Source organism: Astatotilapia calliptera, chromosome 7 (assembly GCF_900246225.1).
Source record: "Astatotilapia calliptera chromosome 7, fAstCal1.2, whole genome shotgun sequence".
Lineage (NCBI taxonomy): Eukaryota > Metazoa > Chordata > Actinopteri > Cichliformes > Cichlidae > Astatotilapia > Astatotilapia calliptera.
This window is the reverse complement of record NC_039308.1, coordinates 33174030-33192858: the sequence shown is the minus strand read 5'-3', so window position 1 is coordinate 33192858 and position 18829 is coordinate 33174030. Positions and strand designations below refer to the sequence as shown.

Sequence of the window (18829 nt, the reverse complement as noted above, 5' to 3'; positions counted from 1 at the left end):
TAAATATGAAAATAAAAGCAGATAACAGAATAACCTGCTTTGGTTCAACCTACCTCGTTAACCAATTAATCTTCCAAGGTTAACAGCAAAGGTTAGAGTGCCTCTCTAGTAAATTGGTTGCTGCACTTAATTTTTTTTAAAAGATGCAATGGTTTAGAGGGACACTCGATATTTGAGGGGACCGTGGAAGGTCATTTATGAATTGCTTCTGAGTTGAAAGTGGGTGTTTGTCAGGAAGATTTGTAATGCTGGAAATAAAGGGCTCTTTTCTCACATTACACCCTTTGTGAAAGCAAATATCAATAACACCACAAAAGAAATCCAATAATGTAAAAATAGTCCCTGGTCCATAAATGAAAAAGAAGTGTGTTTTACTGAGTTTATTGAACAAAATATTTTACAGTATCTTGGATATACATATATACATATTATCTTGCACTGTGTAACACGGCTGAACCTCCTGCAGTGACATCGATTGCAGCACCGTGCCTGCACACTTCAATGGAAATAGGAATACATCATTGACTTTCAAACACATTATACAAATTTTAATATAGAAAGCACAAAAAATAAGAATTTATCAGTGAAAAGTACCCACTCTCAGGACAGAAATTCTTCATACAAAAACAACTTTACAGTTTTAATCTCTCTTTTTTTGCAGTTTCAGTATGCAGGTAATAAATATACCTGGAATTCCCTCTTTGTTGTTGTTGTAGGGTGTCGTTCACCTTTCCTCTGCAGGGAAATCACCATTAAAGACTTATTCTAGAACAAATAAAAGAAGTGGCTCGGCCACTGGAGCTTCTGCTGGCGTCTCCACCACTGCTGCTCTCACATTATCAGCAGGCCTCTCAGATAACATACACATCAGTCTTCTCCCCAAGAAGCCAGTACGTTCTCATTTTGCCTTTGCCCTGGAAAAACACAGAAATCAATAAGTTCATCAATGGAGATGAAGAGTGGAGGGGTTGGTATCCTCTGCTGACCTTTGCTTAAAGGTGACACTATAAAGCTTTTAAGTCTCCCTTTGCTCACATATGACACTTTATATAATATATTCTGACTATAGATAAATGTGAAAGGATATTTACTCCTAAATGATTTACCTCTCAAAATTATTAAACCACTTTTGATTGCTGCTTTTACCTTCAAGTGTTCAAGTTGGACTTAATACAAGGTAACCAGTTCATCTACATTTGTCAGGATCCTGGGTCTCCTGACCCAGCGTTTTTAGTTCTTTGTGATTCTTGTATCTTGTACTCTTGTAATTTATTCTATGGTTTCTAGTTTTGATCCCTTACTCTTCATATTTCTCTGTGTCCCCTCTGTTCTGTGTACGTCTGTGTCTTTGCATGTTTGAGTTTCTTGTTTTCTGTCACTCTGTATTGTGCATTATGTTCTCATGGTTGGTCTTTTGTTACTCCCTCGAGTCTAGTTTCTTGTGTTCCAAGCTTAGTATTTCCGTCTGCGTATTTTGGTTCTTAGAGTCCTCAGCTTTATGGTTTATGTCTGTGTTTCTTAGTTGCTGTCTCCACCGTGTCAAGTTCGCGTGTCTGTGTTATACTTCCTGTTTTACTTTGAAGGTCTGGGTCTTATGTGAATGTGTCCTGCTTTGCTTCCTTGTCTCGTCAGTCCTGATTTCTCCCAGCTGTGCCCTCCTTCTGTGTCTCATTCCCCTTGTTACTTCCCAGTGTATTTAAACCCTGTGTTTCTCTGAGTCAGTGTCGTGTCGTCCCTCATGCTGTGTGGACCTCCCTGTGAGTTTAGTTTGTCATTTTCCAGTTTAGTTTAGTATGACTTTCCCCTGCCAGCAATAAAGCTGAGTTCGTTGTGTCTAAACCTCGTGCCTGAGTGCCTGCATTTTGGGTCCAACTCCTGCCTGCCGCACAGCGATTCATGACAACATTTTATTAGGTACATGTAGCTAGTAATGGGTTGGAACAACTTTTGCCCTCAGAGCTGCTTTAATTCTTCATGTCATAGATTCAACAACGACCTGGAAACATTCCTCAGAGATTTTGATCCATTCTCCATCAACTGCTGCAACCATCAAGCAGTTGTTGCAGTTTTTGCCAGTGTTGCATCCAGGATGCAAAACCTGTTCTAACTTATCCCAAAGGCAGAAGAGATCTGTTGACTGTGGAGGCCATTTGAGTACAGTGAGCTCATTGTGATGTTCAAAAAAACAGTTTGAACATCACAATGATGAGCTTTGGCATGGCACGTTACCCTGACAGAAGCAGCCATCATAAGATGGGTACTCTCTGTTCATAAATATAAGGACATGGTCAGCAACATTACTCAGGCAGGCTGCGGTGTTTAAAAAAGGCTCAGTTGGTACTAAGGGGCCCAAGTGTGCCAAGAAAGTATCCCAAACACCATTACACTACCATCAGCAGCCGGAACTGTTGATAAAAGACAGGATGGAGCCATGCTTTTATGTCATGTCTGCCAAATTCTGACCCAACCATCTAAATGTGGCAGCAAAATCGAGACTCATCAGACCAGGCAATATTTTCGAATCTACATTTTCTGTGAATGCCAGCCTCAGTTTCCTTAGCATATAGGAGTGGCATCTGGTGTGGTGCTGTGTTTCATTTAGTTACCTAAGAACTTGTCTCATTTAAAGATATTGATCTCTCCTCCTTGGGATGTTAAAATCAATCCCAGCATCCTCATTAATAGTTACAGCCTTGAGTTTACAGGCTGACATATTAATCAGTTAATTAAACCAATAATCCTCAGGCTGATGTATAATGAAAATCATTTGTTGTAAATAAAGAGCAATGCATGATACGTCACTGATAAACCAGTGACGTATCATGCATTGCTCTTTTTTTTTTTTTTATTAACATTCACAATACATATGAACTCACTTTTAAGGCAAAGGTTTCATTTGGTTTCATTCAGATGACGGTTCCTACCTTCATTTCTACGTCTCCTCGTAATTGGAGATCAAAGTAACCAAACTCATCGAGCACTTCTTTGGTGGCCGAGGACACGTGGATCTTTAAGGCTAGAAGAGACATCAAACACAGCGTGAATGACAAATAACAGCTCACATATCTGCTTTCATCTCCAACCTCAAGATAACAGCTCACAGGAAAACTGTGGAGATGAGCCAATGCATCAAAATGCTAACGGTGATGAAAATCTGTATTGTTTTGTTCTAATAATGCACACAGTGCAGGGACGTGAGACGCAATTCTTGCCCATGAAGCTGCATGCTGCACTGTTAATCGCTGGCTAAGGGCCCTTAGCTGTAAGTGCCATCAATTATTTAGCAGAGGAGGCACAAAACAGGAAGGACCTCAGCAGTTAATCGATACATCTGAAGATTCACTCGCAAAATATCCAGTTATAGATTCATAACACGGTACTGCTGTCACTGCCAGTTAAGAAAAGAAATGTCAGCACAAACAGCATCAGATGCAGCAGGTCACCGCGGCTTATAATTAGCTCACAAATCAGATTTTTCCTCAGGAGTGCTTCCATCAAAACTCATTAAGAAATGAGTCAGAGACAGAGATGAACAGGTCCTGCGTGCGGTGATAAAGGGTCTATTATTTACTGCTGTTAATTCTGGAAGTCTGGTTCTTGTTTGTTCAATGGGACACGTCCAAAATGTCAACCTCAGTGTTGTTTCCTGATTTGCCAGCCTACAGCTACAGCTAAAGCATACATCTTTAATTAATAAAAAAAATCAGTGCACAATCTAATTTTGGATTTTCTCTAAAGTAATTAAAGATGTTGTACAATCATTCTACCCTGGAAAAAGAACAGTTCAAAGAAATCATTACAAGCCCAAAATCATTATGAAATTCATGCGCATGATGGTTATAAGTAAATGTTTGATTATAACTGTGTCTCACATAAGGTAGTGATATGACCCTTTACAGTTTACCCAAAAGGCATGTTTTCAAGTTTGGGGTTAGTCCTGTATCTCAGGAAAAAAAAAATCAGCTTATTCTAAAGGGGTGAGGTGGGAAGCGCTGACTACTTTTTCATTACTTATAATTTAAACATCAACGGGCCCAGGATAGATCCTTGTGGGATCCCTGTGGATTTTGCAATTTGACAAATTGAGATTTGTTTAGAAATATACGGTTATATCAGTTTAAGCATTAAAAAACATAAGCTAGATGTGGAAAAAAATAAAGTGAATATAAAGACGCCAAATTTCAACCCACTACAAGGAAGGTCTGTAACTTGGAAAACATTAAAGCTATTTTACTTTTAAAAAATCAGCCTATTCTGAAGTTGTATGCTTAACCTCATAAGACCCGAACTCTTTCATGGCATGCATTTTTTATTTTTCTTTGCTATTTGGGCTGATTGGGACCTAAAGAATGTAAAAACAAAGAATTACCAGATTTTTTTTTTTTTTACCTAATTTTTGTTTGTGAGAAAAATGAGATCCACATATGAGGACATTTATTTAAAATTTTGATAGAACAGTGGCAGTATAATCCTCGTAAGTGCATATCAGGCCCTTGTAGAGAAAACTTAAGTATTTTGGTCTAGACGTCCCAAAATGTGATGTCCACATATGTGGACGCCAGGTCCTAGGAGGTTAAAAAAGTTCTCATTTCAGTTTCCCATTAAAAAAGCTTTTCAAATATTCAACTAAACCAAATGCAGTACCAAGTTTGGGATTTTCTATATGTACAGATGGGTGGCAAATTAAAGGGAAAGCCAACAGTAAGATTCAAAGACAAAAACAACTGGATCACAATAATTCATCCTTAAGAGACTAATGTCGCATTCAGACCAAACACAAAGCAAAGTTTTCATGCAGCTCAGTTCATTTAAAGAATTTATGCTATTTTCCCCTGTCTGATGTCAACAGAAGCAAACCTGTGTTTGTGTAAATATTTCAATTTTAAATTTGCCTCATGCTACAGTGCGGATTCGCCCGACACAACTTTATCTGCCTTGTTAAGACTGGTGTGATTTCCAAATGCCAAGAAGCACATCAAGCTAGATGTTGGCCAGTCTGTTCGTGCATTTATTTTGTGTTTCTTATTCTGTTTTTTTTTCTTCTATCTAATAGTAGCTTATTTTTTTCCTGCTATCATAATGTAGCATGTTTGCACTGGTCGTCTTGGTTTTCAGTTACTTCTAGTCTTCTTTTTGCTCATCTTTTGTCTTTCTCCTGTCTCTGTGGCCATGTTTGGTAATAGTAACAGACAAAACTTTTGTCTTTTTGTTATTTCCTATTTTAATTGGAAGAAAAGCTTGCTTTTATTTCCTGTTGCTGTTTCCCTCCTCTGTGAATGTCCGCCCCACCTTCATTGTTTTTACCTGTGGCTAATCTTGTGTTTTATGTGTTTATGGCATCTTTTTTAAATTCAAGGGTACTTTTAATAATATGGCTTGATGCTTTATTCACAGACCAACAAACAGGTAAAGAAAGTTTGCTCATCTACGATGAGTTGTCATTATGGTTAATTTATTCCAGCTGTCTGCCAAACCTCTACATTAAAGTTAAAAGGAAATGCATCTGTGTCTTCCTCCTCTCTTCTCTGTCCTCGTGATCCATTTAAGACATCCTTCATCCTGGAGTACTGAGATTAACTTACACAGTCACAGGGAGAAGGACGGAGGAGATAAGGAGGCACAGATTAGAGAAATGGGAAAGAAGCCTTTAGTCCTGTCTCCGGTTTTCTTTTTGTCAGAGAGTCGCCTTTTCTCCCTGTTAGCCTCCTGTTTCTAGTTTCTGTCTTCTATGCTTTCATGTTTCCCAGTTTTTGTTTTCTCCTTTTGTTGCTTACCGTTGGACTTTGTGTTATCGGCTTTGTTTCTGTTTGAGTTTTTCTTTATGGACCTTATCACCAGCAGTGCAAAAAGTGTTTAAAAGAAGTGAAAAGTTAATTAAATACAGAGCAGCTGCAATACAAGAATAAGAATAAGCTACGAGTCCTTTTTAACTTCAACACTGCAAAGATTTGTACGAAGCGTGTTACTCCTTCTGTTGAAAACACAGATTTACGTAGTAACGCCAGCTTTACATCCAACAGACAGCAGAGAGGAAAAACCCAGTGACACTCACCCTCTCCATTCGACTCCATCCGGGATGCCGTGTTGACAGTATCTCCAAACAAACAGTATCTGGGCATTTTCAGCCCCACCACGCCGGCACACACTGGGCCTGTAAAACAAACACTAAATATAGTCAGATTTTACCAAGGAAAAACAATCATCATACCTGAGGAGCTGGGAAGCTCTGTCATTACCACACCTCAGGGGAAATGTTAAATATGAAGACAGAGGTGTGAGTGAAAGGAAACTGCTCTAAATTACAGTGACGACACTGAGTGCCAGCCTATGCATGTTGGATCGTTTCAGCTGCTGAACTAGAACATAAACAGTGCCTCTATGAGCTGACACAGTCTAAATACTGTGCAAGAAGCTTCTTATAAGTTACGTCAAATTAAAAAAAACAAAAACAAGGGGGGCTCTTGTGCTCATTTCCAGCTCCTAATTTCTACTCTTGGACTGGAGGGTTTTTTTTAGACATTTTAGACATTCATCTTCTGTCTGAAGTAAGACATTTTAGCTCCTCTCCTTTTAAGCCAACTTTCTTCATCAGCCACTTCGGAGCACAGAGTTCCTGAGATGACCATATTAGCAGTGTCCTTTTTCATTGACATCATATGGAGCTAAGAGTAGAAAAAATACTCTAAACAAAGCATTTAGAGCTGTTCAGCTCACAGAATCTATTTGTACATATTTCATTGTCATGTTTAAGATGAGCCTCCACCACTCTGGCAATGCATATATGACAGAAAATGAGTAAAAGAATAACATCCCCCCCTTTAAACTCCATCTGTTTGGGTATTCGAAGAATGGAATTTACAAAGGCTCTGGATACTGTTAGCTAATCTCATGCCCTGGATAACACATGTTTCTTTTATAGTCCAAAAACTATTAATTTATTTTTTATGTTTTTGCCAGGATACACATGAAGAATCACTCAACAGTTATTAAAAAGCATTTAAGTGGGGGCGTTCAGAAATCAGAACCCGGAGACTTAAAGAGACACATGAGGCTGACTAATTTTATTGCATGAAAAGCAGTTAGAATAATTCAGCCTTTCTACAAGCGCCTCGCTCATCTAGTTTTAGAGGAGTGAGTGTGTGGAGACAGAGAAATGTGCCTTGCTTAGTTCCCAATAATGTCTGAACAAGCTGTCACAATTGCAGGATTCAGGTAGCCTGATTCAGCTTTTTGAATCTTTGATTTGTTCAAAAAGGTCACGGTCGTTCTTTTTACCAGGGAGCTTCCCATCTGGGGCCAATTAACTTTCGATAGACTCAAAGAGCATTTAATAATGAGATTGTGATCTTCTGCCACGGTGGGGAAAGTAGCCACATCAATGGAATAACAGCAACAGAAAAAAGTCTCAAAAAAGCGGGTGAGCATGGAAGAGACCAATGCAACTGTACCTACCGCTTTTTGTTATTCTGTTGTCCCATATGTGATCTGATCAGGTATTGTTGACTTATTTAACCTTTCAAGGCAATTTTTTTAGGGTTTCCGATAATCACTCTGATCATCGATGACCTCCAAAGTGATCGTTAACTATTTGCTGGTCTTCCTATCCATGGATTTAATCTTATTATAATCGTACTATTATTTATTATTAGCGTAGCATTAAATTTAATCTGCCAGTCTGTAGTTTCATGTTGGTGTCTACTGACTGTGATTGCCCGTTCAGTACCATTTTTTCCTCCTACGTCTTTCTTCTGCTACCAGTCGAATTGACTGGGAGAGAATGGATCATCTCGACCACCAGCTGGTGTTTTGTAATGGTGACGAGCAGTGCAGACACACCAGCACAAGTACAAAATGCTGGCACTGGTGGTGGTCACTTGCATGGCCTATATCACCGAAGTCATTTTATATCATAGGTCACATACAACCCACTTTGATCTTAAGTGGGCTGGACTAAAGAGACTCCCCTTTCTGTCAGCCTAAGGAAGTTTAACTACGTATTAGCTACCTATTATAAAAAAAACAAAAGTTTCTATATTAGATAGTGGAAAAACAGGAACTTTTCTGTCATCAATTTTGTTATTTATTACATAATTACCTTCCTGTAGTATAAATAGCAATGTCTAACCAACTCTTTATCAGTAGGAAGAATTTATGAAAATACAGTTAAAAGTCCAAAGTTATTGCCTTCTTTCAAATTTTTCCACTGTCATCCAGAATGGAGTGCTTGCAGGGCCAGTACTGACCCCCAGGCCTTTTGTTTGGCACACCTAATAATGTTTCAGGGTTAGGTAAATTACAGAATTTTCCCTGGGAGGGCTTTGGGGTATACCCTTAAATCACATGTGTCAAACATAAGGCCCGGGGCCAGAATCAGGCCGGCAAAAACTCCAATCTGGCCCACTGGAGATCTTTGGAAAATGTGAAGGAGAACATGCATTTTGGACTTTTAACTATATTTTCATAAATTTTACAGCTTGTCCTATTGATGAAGGCCTCAACCATAGGTGTCCATACTACACCAAAGTAATATCAAAGTAATTACCAAAGTAATAGACAAACAAATAAACAGTTTTCATTTAAACTAAATAAATACAAATAATAAGAGAGGAAAACAATGTTCCAACATGAGAAGTTCTGTTTTGTATTCATTGTAAACACTCTGTGTTTTCCCCTCTTCTTTTTTTCTCTGTAAACTATATCCACAAATACTCAATAAAAATATTTTGAATGAATACATAAAATAAAATTTTTTGTTAATTAAAAAAACTTTCTGCTTTATAATTAAAGGACAGTATGGGCAATGAGAACCTTTAATTTAACACATTTATTTCTTTCAGTTTAAGCCCAAAGAGTTGTGCTGTAACATTTCTTCCATTAAGCAGAGCAGCGTTTCCTTATCATATAGTAAAACTGAGACGTGCTGTTGATATTGCACTTCTTTATATTGAGATATCGCAGGGATTAAATGTGCAGCTACTGGATTTTCACGGATGGCCCTGATGTAAAATGAATTTGACTTCCCACTCTTAAATTGCAGGAAAAACATATAAGAAACAGTAATGCTGGCACAAATAACAAATAATAATAATTGATACCTCTGTGACCTCCCTGCTGCTGATAGTATTGGATATTAGAATAGAATAGAATAATCCTTTAATTGTCCCACAAGGGGAAATTTGGTTGTAACAGCAGCCAGAAAGACACATATACACATATTGACTGGATACTGACTATACAGAAGCTCTCCCAACTTTAATATCGAGGATAAGGCTTCCTGTTCCATCTAGCTAACAGTCCCTGTTTAGAAAAGCACATCTAATTAAAGCAAAACTATTGCGATGACTGTTGATGGCATTTCATTACAGATGTAGTCACTCATTTGCTCTTCATATGTTTATGTTTACCTGCATGTTACTAAATCGTTCTGCAAATGCAAACCTTGAAGCTTCTGATACTAAAACTGGACCAAAACATGTTTTTGTGGTGAAGTAAACAAGAAAACTGGAACCCTGCGGGTTTTACATTTTCCACTTGTGAGTTAAGACTCACCTGTGTGTATGCCTATCCTGAGTCTCAGCTGGTCGTTGGGTCTGTGTCGGATCTTGAACGTTTTGACCTGCTCTAACAGGGCCAGCGACATCCCGGCGATCTCTCTGGCGTGGAGTTTGCCGTTCCGCACCGGCAGCCCAGACACTACCATGTAGGCGTCACCGATGGTCTCAACCTGAGGGACCAATCACAAGAAGATCAGTTTTAACCTTCGAGTAAATAAGTCAACTAATTATTTCTATGAGCTGCTGTGATGTTTTTACTTTTAACATTATCTGCTTTGATTTTTGCCTATAAAAGTTGGCTGAAAGGGAGATAAAACTGCTTATTTCAGATAGAGGATGAAGGGAGGGGCTACACACATCCTTCTTATGCAAAGCTACTATAATAGACTCCTCACTGATTATCCCGACGTACCTTGTATACATCAAAGTTGTCGATGATTGCATCAAAACACGTGTACAGATCGTTGAGCAGCGTGACAACCTGTAGAGAGAGAAGTTTTCATGATTCTGTGTTTTCAGTGCAGCAAGAAAAGATAAGAGGTGGAAGTTTTTAGCTCATATCCTGTTTCTCAACCCAAAGCATTATGAGTTAATGAAAAATGTAGAAGTGCACGCTGTAAATCCAGCACTGGGCGCCCTGTTTTCTTTTGTTGAAAGGCTGACAGACTGGGAGACGAGCGCGTCTGTAAAAACCTCAGAGCTGCTCGCATTATTTCTGTCCCTGGACGATTTCCAGGCTTTGAGGCTTACTGAAAAACACAAATACGAGACGATAAATCAAATCCACAGATGGAATATTACAAACGCACAATCTGTCTTAAATTTAGGAAATTGAATTGGCTCGTAATAGTCGAAATGTAGCAGTAATGTCACCGGCTGGCTGTTTATTCAGAGGCCATTATTATTATTTGGGCTTCATATTAGATGTTCGGTTTTTTATTCCTTTTTTTTTTTTTTTACAGCTGTTTTCTGAACCTAAAAAAAAAAAAAAACATTTGAAGCAGGGACATTTGGTCCTGAGTGCACTGTGATGAACCAGGATATAATTTCCGACCTATTTGTTGTCAAGTTCTTGAGTTTTCTAAGTATTAGGTTTTGCTTGGGAAGTGGCCAGGAAGCATCTGCGTGGCAGCTGGATTAAGAGCTCATTGAATTCTCTAAATATTAAGAAAAGGTGCTTCAGTGCTTTGTTTATTACCTCCTTTAGCAGAGGATGCATTAAACAAACCCTTTATGAAAGGAAAGCTCATGCAGTTGCTTCATTCAAAGACACATGAAATGAAATGACTAGTATAACCGACATCATGTAAATTACAGCTATATTTTCTATCTAATGGTAAAACCTGATAATATGAAGATGTGCTCTCTATAAAAAAAAACCAAACATATTTTATACAGATTTTATATTTAAATATTTTTTTTAAAATTACATCTTATAAAGCTCCGGGCCATGGTAGCCGCAGTCTAATGGTGAATTTATGTCACAGCGCTTGTGTCCACTGTGTAGGTCTACACAGGGAGATTTGAAAACGTGCTTGTGTGCAGTTTCCAAAAATCAGCAGCACATAGCTCGACACTGGATGAGTGTAGGTCAGATGCTAATTGGTTGATAAGCTAAAGAGAACTGAGAAGGGAGCGACAGTGGAAGTTACCACGAAGAGAAAAAAAAATCGCAAAGATTTTTAAAAAAGCACCTTGAGAAGCACAAATGTATGGAGGGCCAGGGGTGTCAAAATAAATCAACGAAATACATCAATAAATAGTGAATAAAATGTGTAAATAAATGATTAAAATTGGAAATTTATTAAATGTTTTAAAACAAATGAGTTTATAGTGATTTATACATGTAATTATTATTCCCAATTGTAATTAATTCATGACATTTAATTTATTATTTAATTATGTATTAGTTTAATTCACTTTGGCACTTGTGGCCCTCCATACAATGATGATGATGATGATCTGCAGTGAAAACAACAACAACAACAACAACAACAACAACAACAACAACAGCAGCAGCAGCACAAACAAGAATCGCCAGGAGAGGTTTTTTGTGATACTGCCCCCTGGTGAAGGCAAACAGCTACAACATGTGGACGACAGTCTGCAAAGCTGTCTGTAGCCTGTGATTAGAAACACTGCAGAACTAATATTAACACAAGTAACAAATAATTTTTTATTCTTTTTTTTTTTGGGGGGAGATGGGGTTGCTGCCTTTATTAGATGAGATTAGTGCAGCGAAGAGGAGATGAAATGGGGACAGAGAGAGATTGGGGGAAGTCACGCAGTGACCGGCTTCAGGTCAGCGTCACATTTAGCTTTGCAGCATATGGCTGCCTCCTGGACCTGTAAGCCAAACCAGCATCCAGGAAATAAGGACATTTCTACAGAACGTCACTTTCTCTGCCATTTGGGAATCTGAGCTCCTGCACTGACCCTCTCACAAACTGTAACCCGGTGCACAACAACACCAGAGCATGGCGCTTGCCAGCAGTTGTGACTCATTTTTAATACAAACCTCCATTCACAAAAGTGATAACAACGAACTGCCAGTAAACAGAGATGTCTGAATCTCCTTCTGTCCAACCATATCCTTCAGGTGTTCCCAAGACATTCCCAAAGCATAATCTCTCAGCTGGCTTGTGTCCTAGCTTTACCCAAGTATAGCCTTACTAAAATCCCTCACCTAGGAGGGGCTCAGGGCCCTCGTCAGATGCTCACGCCATTTCAACTGTCCTCTATGTGAAGGAGTAGTGGCTCCACACTGAGCTCCTCCCAAATAACCAAGATCCTCATTCTATGTATGTGTCATATATGTGTCGTATCTGTTGATCAGGCACTGCAAATTATTTAATCCCAACACTGTCTGCTGTCACCAGGGAGCAGTGTCACAAACAAGTTGTCTCTGGGCTACTCTTGCTCATGCTGTTGGACCTTTAGCCAGCTGTGGAGAAGACAGAAGTTACAACATCTAAAAAGACCTTCCTTGTAGTAAAGTGAAGCTGAGTGTTACAGAAACCATGATACTAATATCTGACTGCATACCGACTTTGCTGTCGTCGTGGAAGTACAAGCGCAATGTGTGAAATATTGTGGAAAAACCTGAAAACACCCTTTGATTTATGTGTACATATGTCACTGAGTGTGCTAGTGGAGCATCAGAAACAAAACAATGACCCACTCATCACAGTGTTGCTCTTTGCTGTGCTGCTGATCAAAGCTCTGATAATTACAACTTTCAACACTAGGAGTGAAATATTTCTTTTAACATAGTACTCCCGGGTTAATTAGTGCTTTGTTTTGTCTGGAAATGTGTTTGTACTCTACTATCGTATCCATATGTAATTGATTCTATTTCATATTTTACTATTGAGAAGCACTTTGGTGTACCTCTGGTCTTTAAATGTACTATATAAATAAAGTATTGATTGATTACATGATTTAAATTACTGCTTCTCTGTGGCATTTACACTGTAGGAAAACAAACAGCTGCCACTTAAACACCAGATTAATGATTTCTGTGGCCCGACACATATACCTGTAATCCACACACCTTTCAGCTGCATACAGTATATTTATACCATATATAGCTTCATTATAGAGAAAATCTTGTGGTAGGCAAGACAGCTGACTCCTTCATTTTACTGCAGAATCCGCACTGGCTGACTCTGGGTGCAGGTGACATCCATCACATGTCCAAAAAAAGCACTTTGGGTGAATGATGAGCCTCAGGAATAATCTACAGCATTCTGAAAATGGCTGTTTGGGTGCACACAGAGCCGCTATAATTACAGGTCAAGATGAGGTGAAGAGTTTGATTGACAGGGGGATTTTGGCATTGTGTGTGTGTGACCTGACAGGATTGGCTCCAGAGCTTAACCAGGGCTGGGGAAAGAAAAAAGTTCCTTTACCTCCGAAGTACATTTTTTCATTAGCAGTAATATAGATGTAATATCTGAAACTACTTCTTCTTTAACCCTTGTTGTCTTCTAAGCAATGCATTTTTTCTTTATATAGAAATTAGGTGTTTGTAAGCAGTTATAAGTATTTATTGTGTAACAGGGAACAGTTTTTCCTTTGGGTATCAAGCAAAGGGGAAAGGAATGTGTATCTGGAGTTCCTCTAGTGGCCACTTGGGGCTGGCTCCCCCCAAAAATTGAATTCCCATAGAGTCTCATGTTGAAATGCCCAACTTTACTATTGCTTAGCAATCTACTATTGACCAAAGCAATCACAGAATGTTTTTCCATTCAGGACTGTATACATCTTCCCCAAATGGTATACCACTTTCCAACTAGTTGAGGAATAATCATTTTTCCCTAGTGACTGGTGGTTGCCAGTAGGTTGCCAACCAGTCTCTAGGATGATGCGCTAACACAGCAGGGGTAAATCCATCATCTATGAGATCCTGTAAAGGGGATGCGGCCACAATTAAAACATCTGTGCTTTCTCTGCTTTCCATGTGAAAAGTCAAGATGTCTGCTTTGGAAAAAAGGTCTACAAGGCCTTTTTTATTCTTTCTTTTTTAGCTTTGTCAAATAACATAACCTTTTCTTCAGCACACTGGAAGAGAAACACATTTTGGTTTTTTCTCAGGGTGATTCCAGTTCACCTGACAGTGTGATATTATCCATTAGCAGACATATCTTCCAGATGAAGTCTAGAAACCACTTTGGTATTAAAGTGAGAGGGAGATATGTGGTGGCATAACGTGACTCAACTCTGAGTCAACGTACTCTACCATCTAACAACTGTACTATTTTCAGTCGCGGCCTATGTGTGGGAACACGCACTATGAGACACACTGTAGATGGAGACCCGGTGAGCACTTTTCATGCATGAGTAGAGAAGGGAGAATTCACTGCAACTGCGATCACGACCACTGATTTCTTAAAAGCTTTAAGATTAGCTTGAAAGTCAGAAAAGTTAACACTTAAATGCTGTCAGAAGCAGACAAAACTGAGGTTTGCGATGAGGCATTGATCGGCGTGTACCTGTAGCGGCGTGCTCTCTGCAGACATGGATGTGAAGCCCACGATGTCGCTGAAGTAAATCGTGACGCTGTCGAATGCCTCTGCCTGCACGGTCTCCCCTCTTTTCAGCTGTTCTGCTACAGAGCTGCATAAACAATGACAGAGAGAAAGAGAAAGCAAGAATCAGAAAGGAGGAAGGAAACAAGATGTATATATTTTAATTATGTTAAGTTTTTGAATTAAAATATAATCAAAGATATGTTTCTTTGAATCACAATTACATCAACGCCCCGGAGGCTCAATTATAACCAGATGTCAGTTTATTTTTGCTAATTCTGCTAACGCTAATTTCCTGTTAATCGAATGATACCAAAGCCAAAAAAAGAAGTTTACTCAATTCCTACGTGTGGTGAGAAATGAAATGTGTCCTTCCTCTCAGGCCTTTCTCTGACAGTCTGGCTTTGATGGAGGGGGCCAAGAAAAAGCAGATAAGTGGGTGAGAAAGATGGGATTTGTTCCTGTGGTGTTATCCAAATGCCTAAACTCGCTATCACGTCTGATCTGCCGGCTCACTTTAATGAGCGGTTCGCCTGTCAGTTCTCTGTGTTCCCTTTCATCTACAGTGAGATGGCACCGCGGGGAAATGTGTATCCGTTAATAAAATGCAGCACTGGGAGGAATTCGGAGTCTTTAATTAATACAGGGATTTAACACAAATGACAAAGTGTCATTGAGACACCCAATTTGCTGTGTTCGAGTTCACTGGGAGTTTTAAGCTTTTGGCTGTGAGGCTAAAAAGTGAACGCTGTTATTTTTTTCTTCTTTCTTACTGTGGTAAAATTTGATAGAGGAGGTTTTCAGCTTTCCGTTTCTCCTCAAGGTAAGCCTGTGTTCGCTCCTCCACCAGGTTCTCCAGGTTGTTGGCGTACTGCTCCATCCTGGACAGCAGGTTGTTCAGAATACTGGTGCTGCCCTCTCTGTTGAGCACACAAACAAACACACATAACATGAACATAACATTTAATATAGGGCCATCCATTTATTTCCCAATGCTCGTTTGGTTCTGGGTAAGCAGTCCCTTGCCCCTGTCCCCATTTCCAGCTCTTCTAGTGGAACATGGAGGTATTCCCAGGATAACCCAGAGACAAAATCTCTTGAGGATGTCCTGGGTGAGCCGCAACATCTCCTTCCAGCTGGACATGTGCAAAACACCTCACCTATGAGGCGTCAGATGTCCAAACCACCTCATCTGATATCTTTCAATGACTATGTCTCCTAAGCCCAGTCTACTTACAAAGCGATTCCTTCATCATGCATCTTGTTTTGTAGCTAATGACTGGTTAGTAGTGGATATTTCAGCCAGAGGTTGTCTAGGGAAACCTCTAATGTATTTACCACCTCCTCATTTGTCAATTAAGAGTACCAATCACTCTCACTGGTAATTGCTTCAATCACTTCAGTCAACATGGACTTTGCATCACAAGCATTTTTTTCACCCATCATTGCTTTTTGTCACTGGCAATCTACGCCCTGTGGCTGCCACTTCGCTGCTGGTCCCTTCTTGTGTTGATGCCCTTCAGAGAAGGGAAGAAGCAACTGAAGAGGAAGACAGTTTCAGCTGTTGTTGTCCGCTTGCAACCCTGCCAATGAGTCACAACCTTCAGCCTGATTTAGACCTGCGGTGTCTCTTTGAAGAGCCTGTGACATAACCTACGCAAGTGGCTGACGTCGTTGGTGGCGTTTATGATTGTGCTGGTGCATTATGCGTATTGCGTGTGCAATTACCTTGTTGGGTGTGTGGTTTAATATAGCTACAACCTAGATCTTCTGCTGAAGAATTAATCCACATTTAATGCGGTGGAGGGGTTTGCATGCTCTGATCTCAGGAGTTACACTATATGGAAAACAGTGTTGGGGGACACTCCTTAATCTTTGTATTTATGAGTTTTTACTCTAGTTGCTGCAGCTGTATCAAATCAAGCTCCTAGCATCGAAGTCTGTCTTTACAAACAAGTATGAATGAACTAGTTGTTTCATACAGCTCACTGAGTGTAGTACTATAATAGCACGCCAACTCTGCAAAAAGTCAGCTCTTGGAATTTCTTCCTTCGACGATATCCCACAATCAACTGTGTTTAGCAGCCATAACAACTCAACCACAAAGTCTCAGGGGGGTAAAATCTAGGGTAAGGTCTCAAGGGAATAACCGTTGGGGTGGCAGAGTAAATACAAGTAAACAATTCTCTGCTAAAACAGTGACTGCAGAGATCCAAATCTGTTCTGGCATTAACATCAGCACAAAAAGTGTGAGCCAGGAGCTTCATGGCATGGGTTTCCATGGCAGGCCAGCTCCTTCTGGTAGGGTTTCCAAGGTAATCTGGTCCTAAGTGAGGAGCCAGACCTCTACAATGACTGCAGCATGGAATTCAGAAACCTCGCCTGGATCTGATGAGATACCAGTGCTTCACCCTGGAGTCGGACCTGAGGGGCTGGCCACCTGAACATGTCCCTAGTGCTCTATTTTCTAGACTTTGTTTTTTTTCTTTTGGACTTTTCAATCAGAGGTTAAGCTTACACCACAGTGCAGTGAATACAAGTGGAAAATACAAGAAAATCAAAGCCTATAATGTAAAAATTAATAGAAATAGAGGGCAGAAACATTTTTAGCACTAGCATATAAACATATTACTGGGGTCTTGTTTTAGTGAAGGAATTACTGAACTATGTTTAGCAGTTTCACACTGTTTATGCTGAGACTTCACAGATTAAATGGCACTAAATGTAAACAACACAAAAACTATAATTCAGAGGTCTTATTTGGAGTATTTGAGTAGCTCTCCCTCCTCAAACATGACCACCACTGTTAAACAGGTAAGACACAATAAAAGCACTGCAGCAGTCATTATTTTATGTTATTTTCAGCATACAGCACACATACAGCTGTTGTTCCCTTCTAAAGGTTTAACGGCAGGTCTCCATTTCCTTGTTACCGCTGCAATCATGGCCCTTCACATTTATTTTATAATTATAAAAATCATGTATTGTATAATGTGTGTTTTTTTTTTCTTTTTTTCTCTTGAGATTTTTACATTCATATGCTTACGCACACACACATACACACAAGCATGCTGGTACACGCATTTACTCCGACGGAGCAAGAAGGTGAGTCAGCCACACCACCATGGCGGCTAAAAGCATCAATGTCTGGCATCCTGCCACGTGTCTGCTGGGTCAAGGATCCTACACACACCCACATGTTTAAGTTTAAAGTACAAAACATCAGAGGGAGACATGAAAGACTGATGAGTATCAATGCACTGAATGCAATCACACAGGCCAACCACTGTTTACTGCAGCGCGCATCACAAACATCCATATTTTTCCCACCATTCATCCAAAACTAACAGTAATGCTGGAAGCTGAGAAGAGAAGGGACAATTCAGTTTGGTACAAGGTTTTTAATTTTTTTTAAAAAATGAATATATCAAATGTTTGGCACGAGCAGGGAGCAAAATTAAATTTCACCTTAGTATGAAGACGTCTGTTTCCATCTGCAGTCATTTACATTTGATGGTGTAGTCTTTTCTGGCAAGTAGCGCTCGATCACATGGAAACCCCAAGATCCTGAGTTCTTGTGACATTATCAAGTTTTAGTTCCTGTTTTGATTTTAGTGCTCCCTTCTTAGTTTGGTAGAAGCTTTTCTTTTTGTATCACCTGCACCTTAACTTCCTGCCTTTGTCTTCACAATCATTCCTGGACTCCATCACAGGCCACTTAACTTTTTCTGGCATGCACTAATTCTGAAGCTCCATAAAGTGCCTGTGCCCCATACACCACATGTTTGTCTTTAATCTTTTTTCATTTATTTTTTATTTTATATCATTAGCGGAAACAGAGTTGGTGGAATATCATTACAGCATTAGAAAACTCATTTTCTCTATTTTTTCCTGACCGAGAACCACTGGGTTTGTTTGTTTTATAGGTTTGTAATGGGTTGGTCTTAGTTTCCCTGTGTTTGGGTCCTGATTTCTTTATTTTGAGGCTGGATTATTATGGGCTTGTCTTTGGTACTGATGAGTTTTATTCTTCCTTTGCCTTTGATTTGTGTTTGAATGCTGTCCTTGTTTTCTTTGAAAGCTGATAAGGGTTTTTTGTCACCGCATTAGCTGACTACCAAAATAAAACAAGAACCATCTCCTCTACTTTATACTTTATTTCCTCCCCCACTTCATTGTTTTAACTGTCTACACCTGTGTCTTATTTTGGCCCGGCTGTTTCCACTTGTGTATAAATATTCTATA

General features: G+C 39.5%; 1 protein-coding gene across 1 annotated transcript in view; it reads right to left on the bottom strand.

Moving 5' to 3' along the window:
* Nucleotides 1-381: 381 nt before the first annotated feature.
* Nucleotides 382-18829, bottom strand: part of npr2 (natriuretic peptide receptor 2) — a 94564-nt gene continuing 76116 nt past the window's right edge. The window contains exons 16-22 of the mRNA XM_026174420.1: nucleotides 15358-15504; nucleotides 14549-14672; nucleotides 9967-10035; nucleotides 9550-9724; nucleotides 6053-6151; nucleotides 2925-3016; nucleotides 382-914 (exon numbers count right to left, since the gene is read on the bottom strand). Coding sequence (XP_026030205.1) covers nucleotides 852-914; nucleotides 2925-3016; nucleotides 6053-6151; nucleotides 9550-9724; nucleotides 9967-10035; nucleotides 14549-14672; nucleotides 15358-15504 — 769 coding nt within the window. The 3' untranslated portion in view covers nucleotides 382-851. The remainder of the gene's footprint in view (nucleotides 915-2924; nucleotides 3017-6052; nucleotides 6152-9549; nucleotides 9725-9966; nucleotides 10036-14548; nucleotides 14673-15357; nucleotides 15505-18829) is intronic.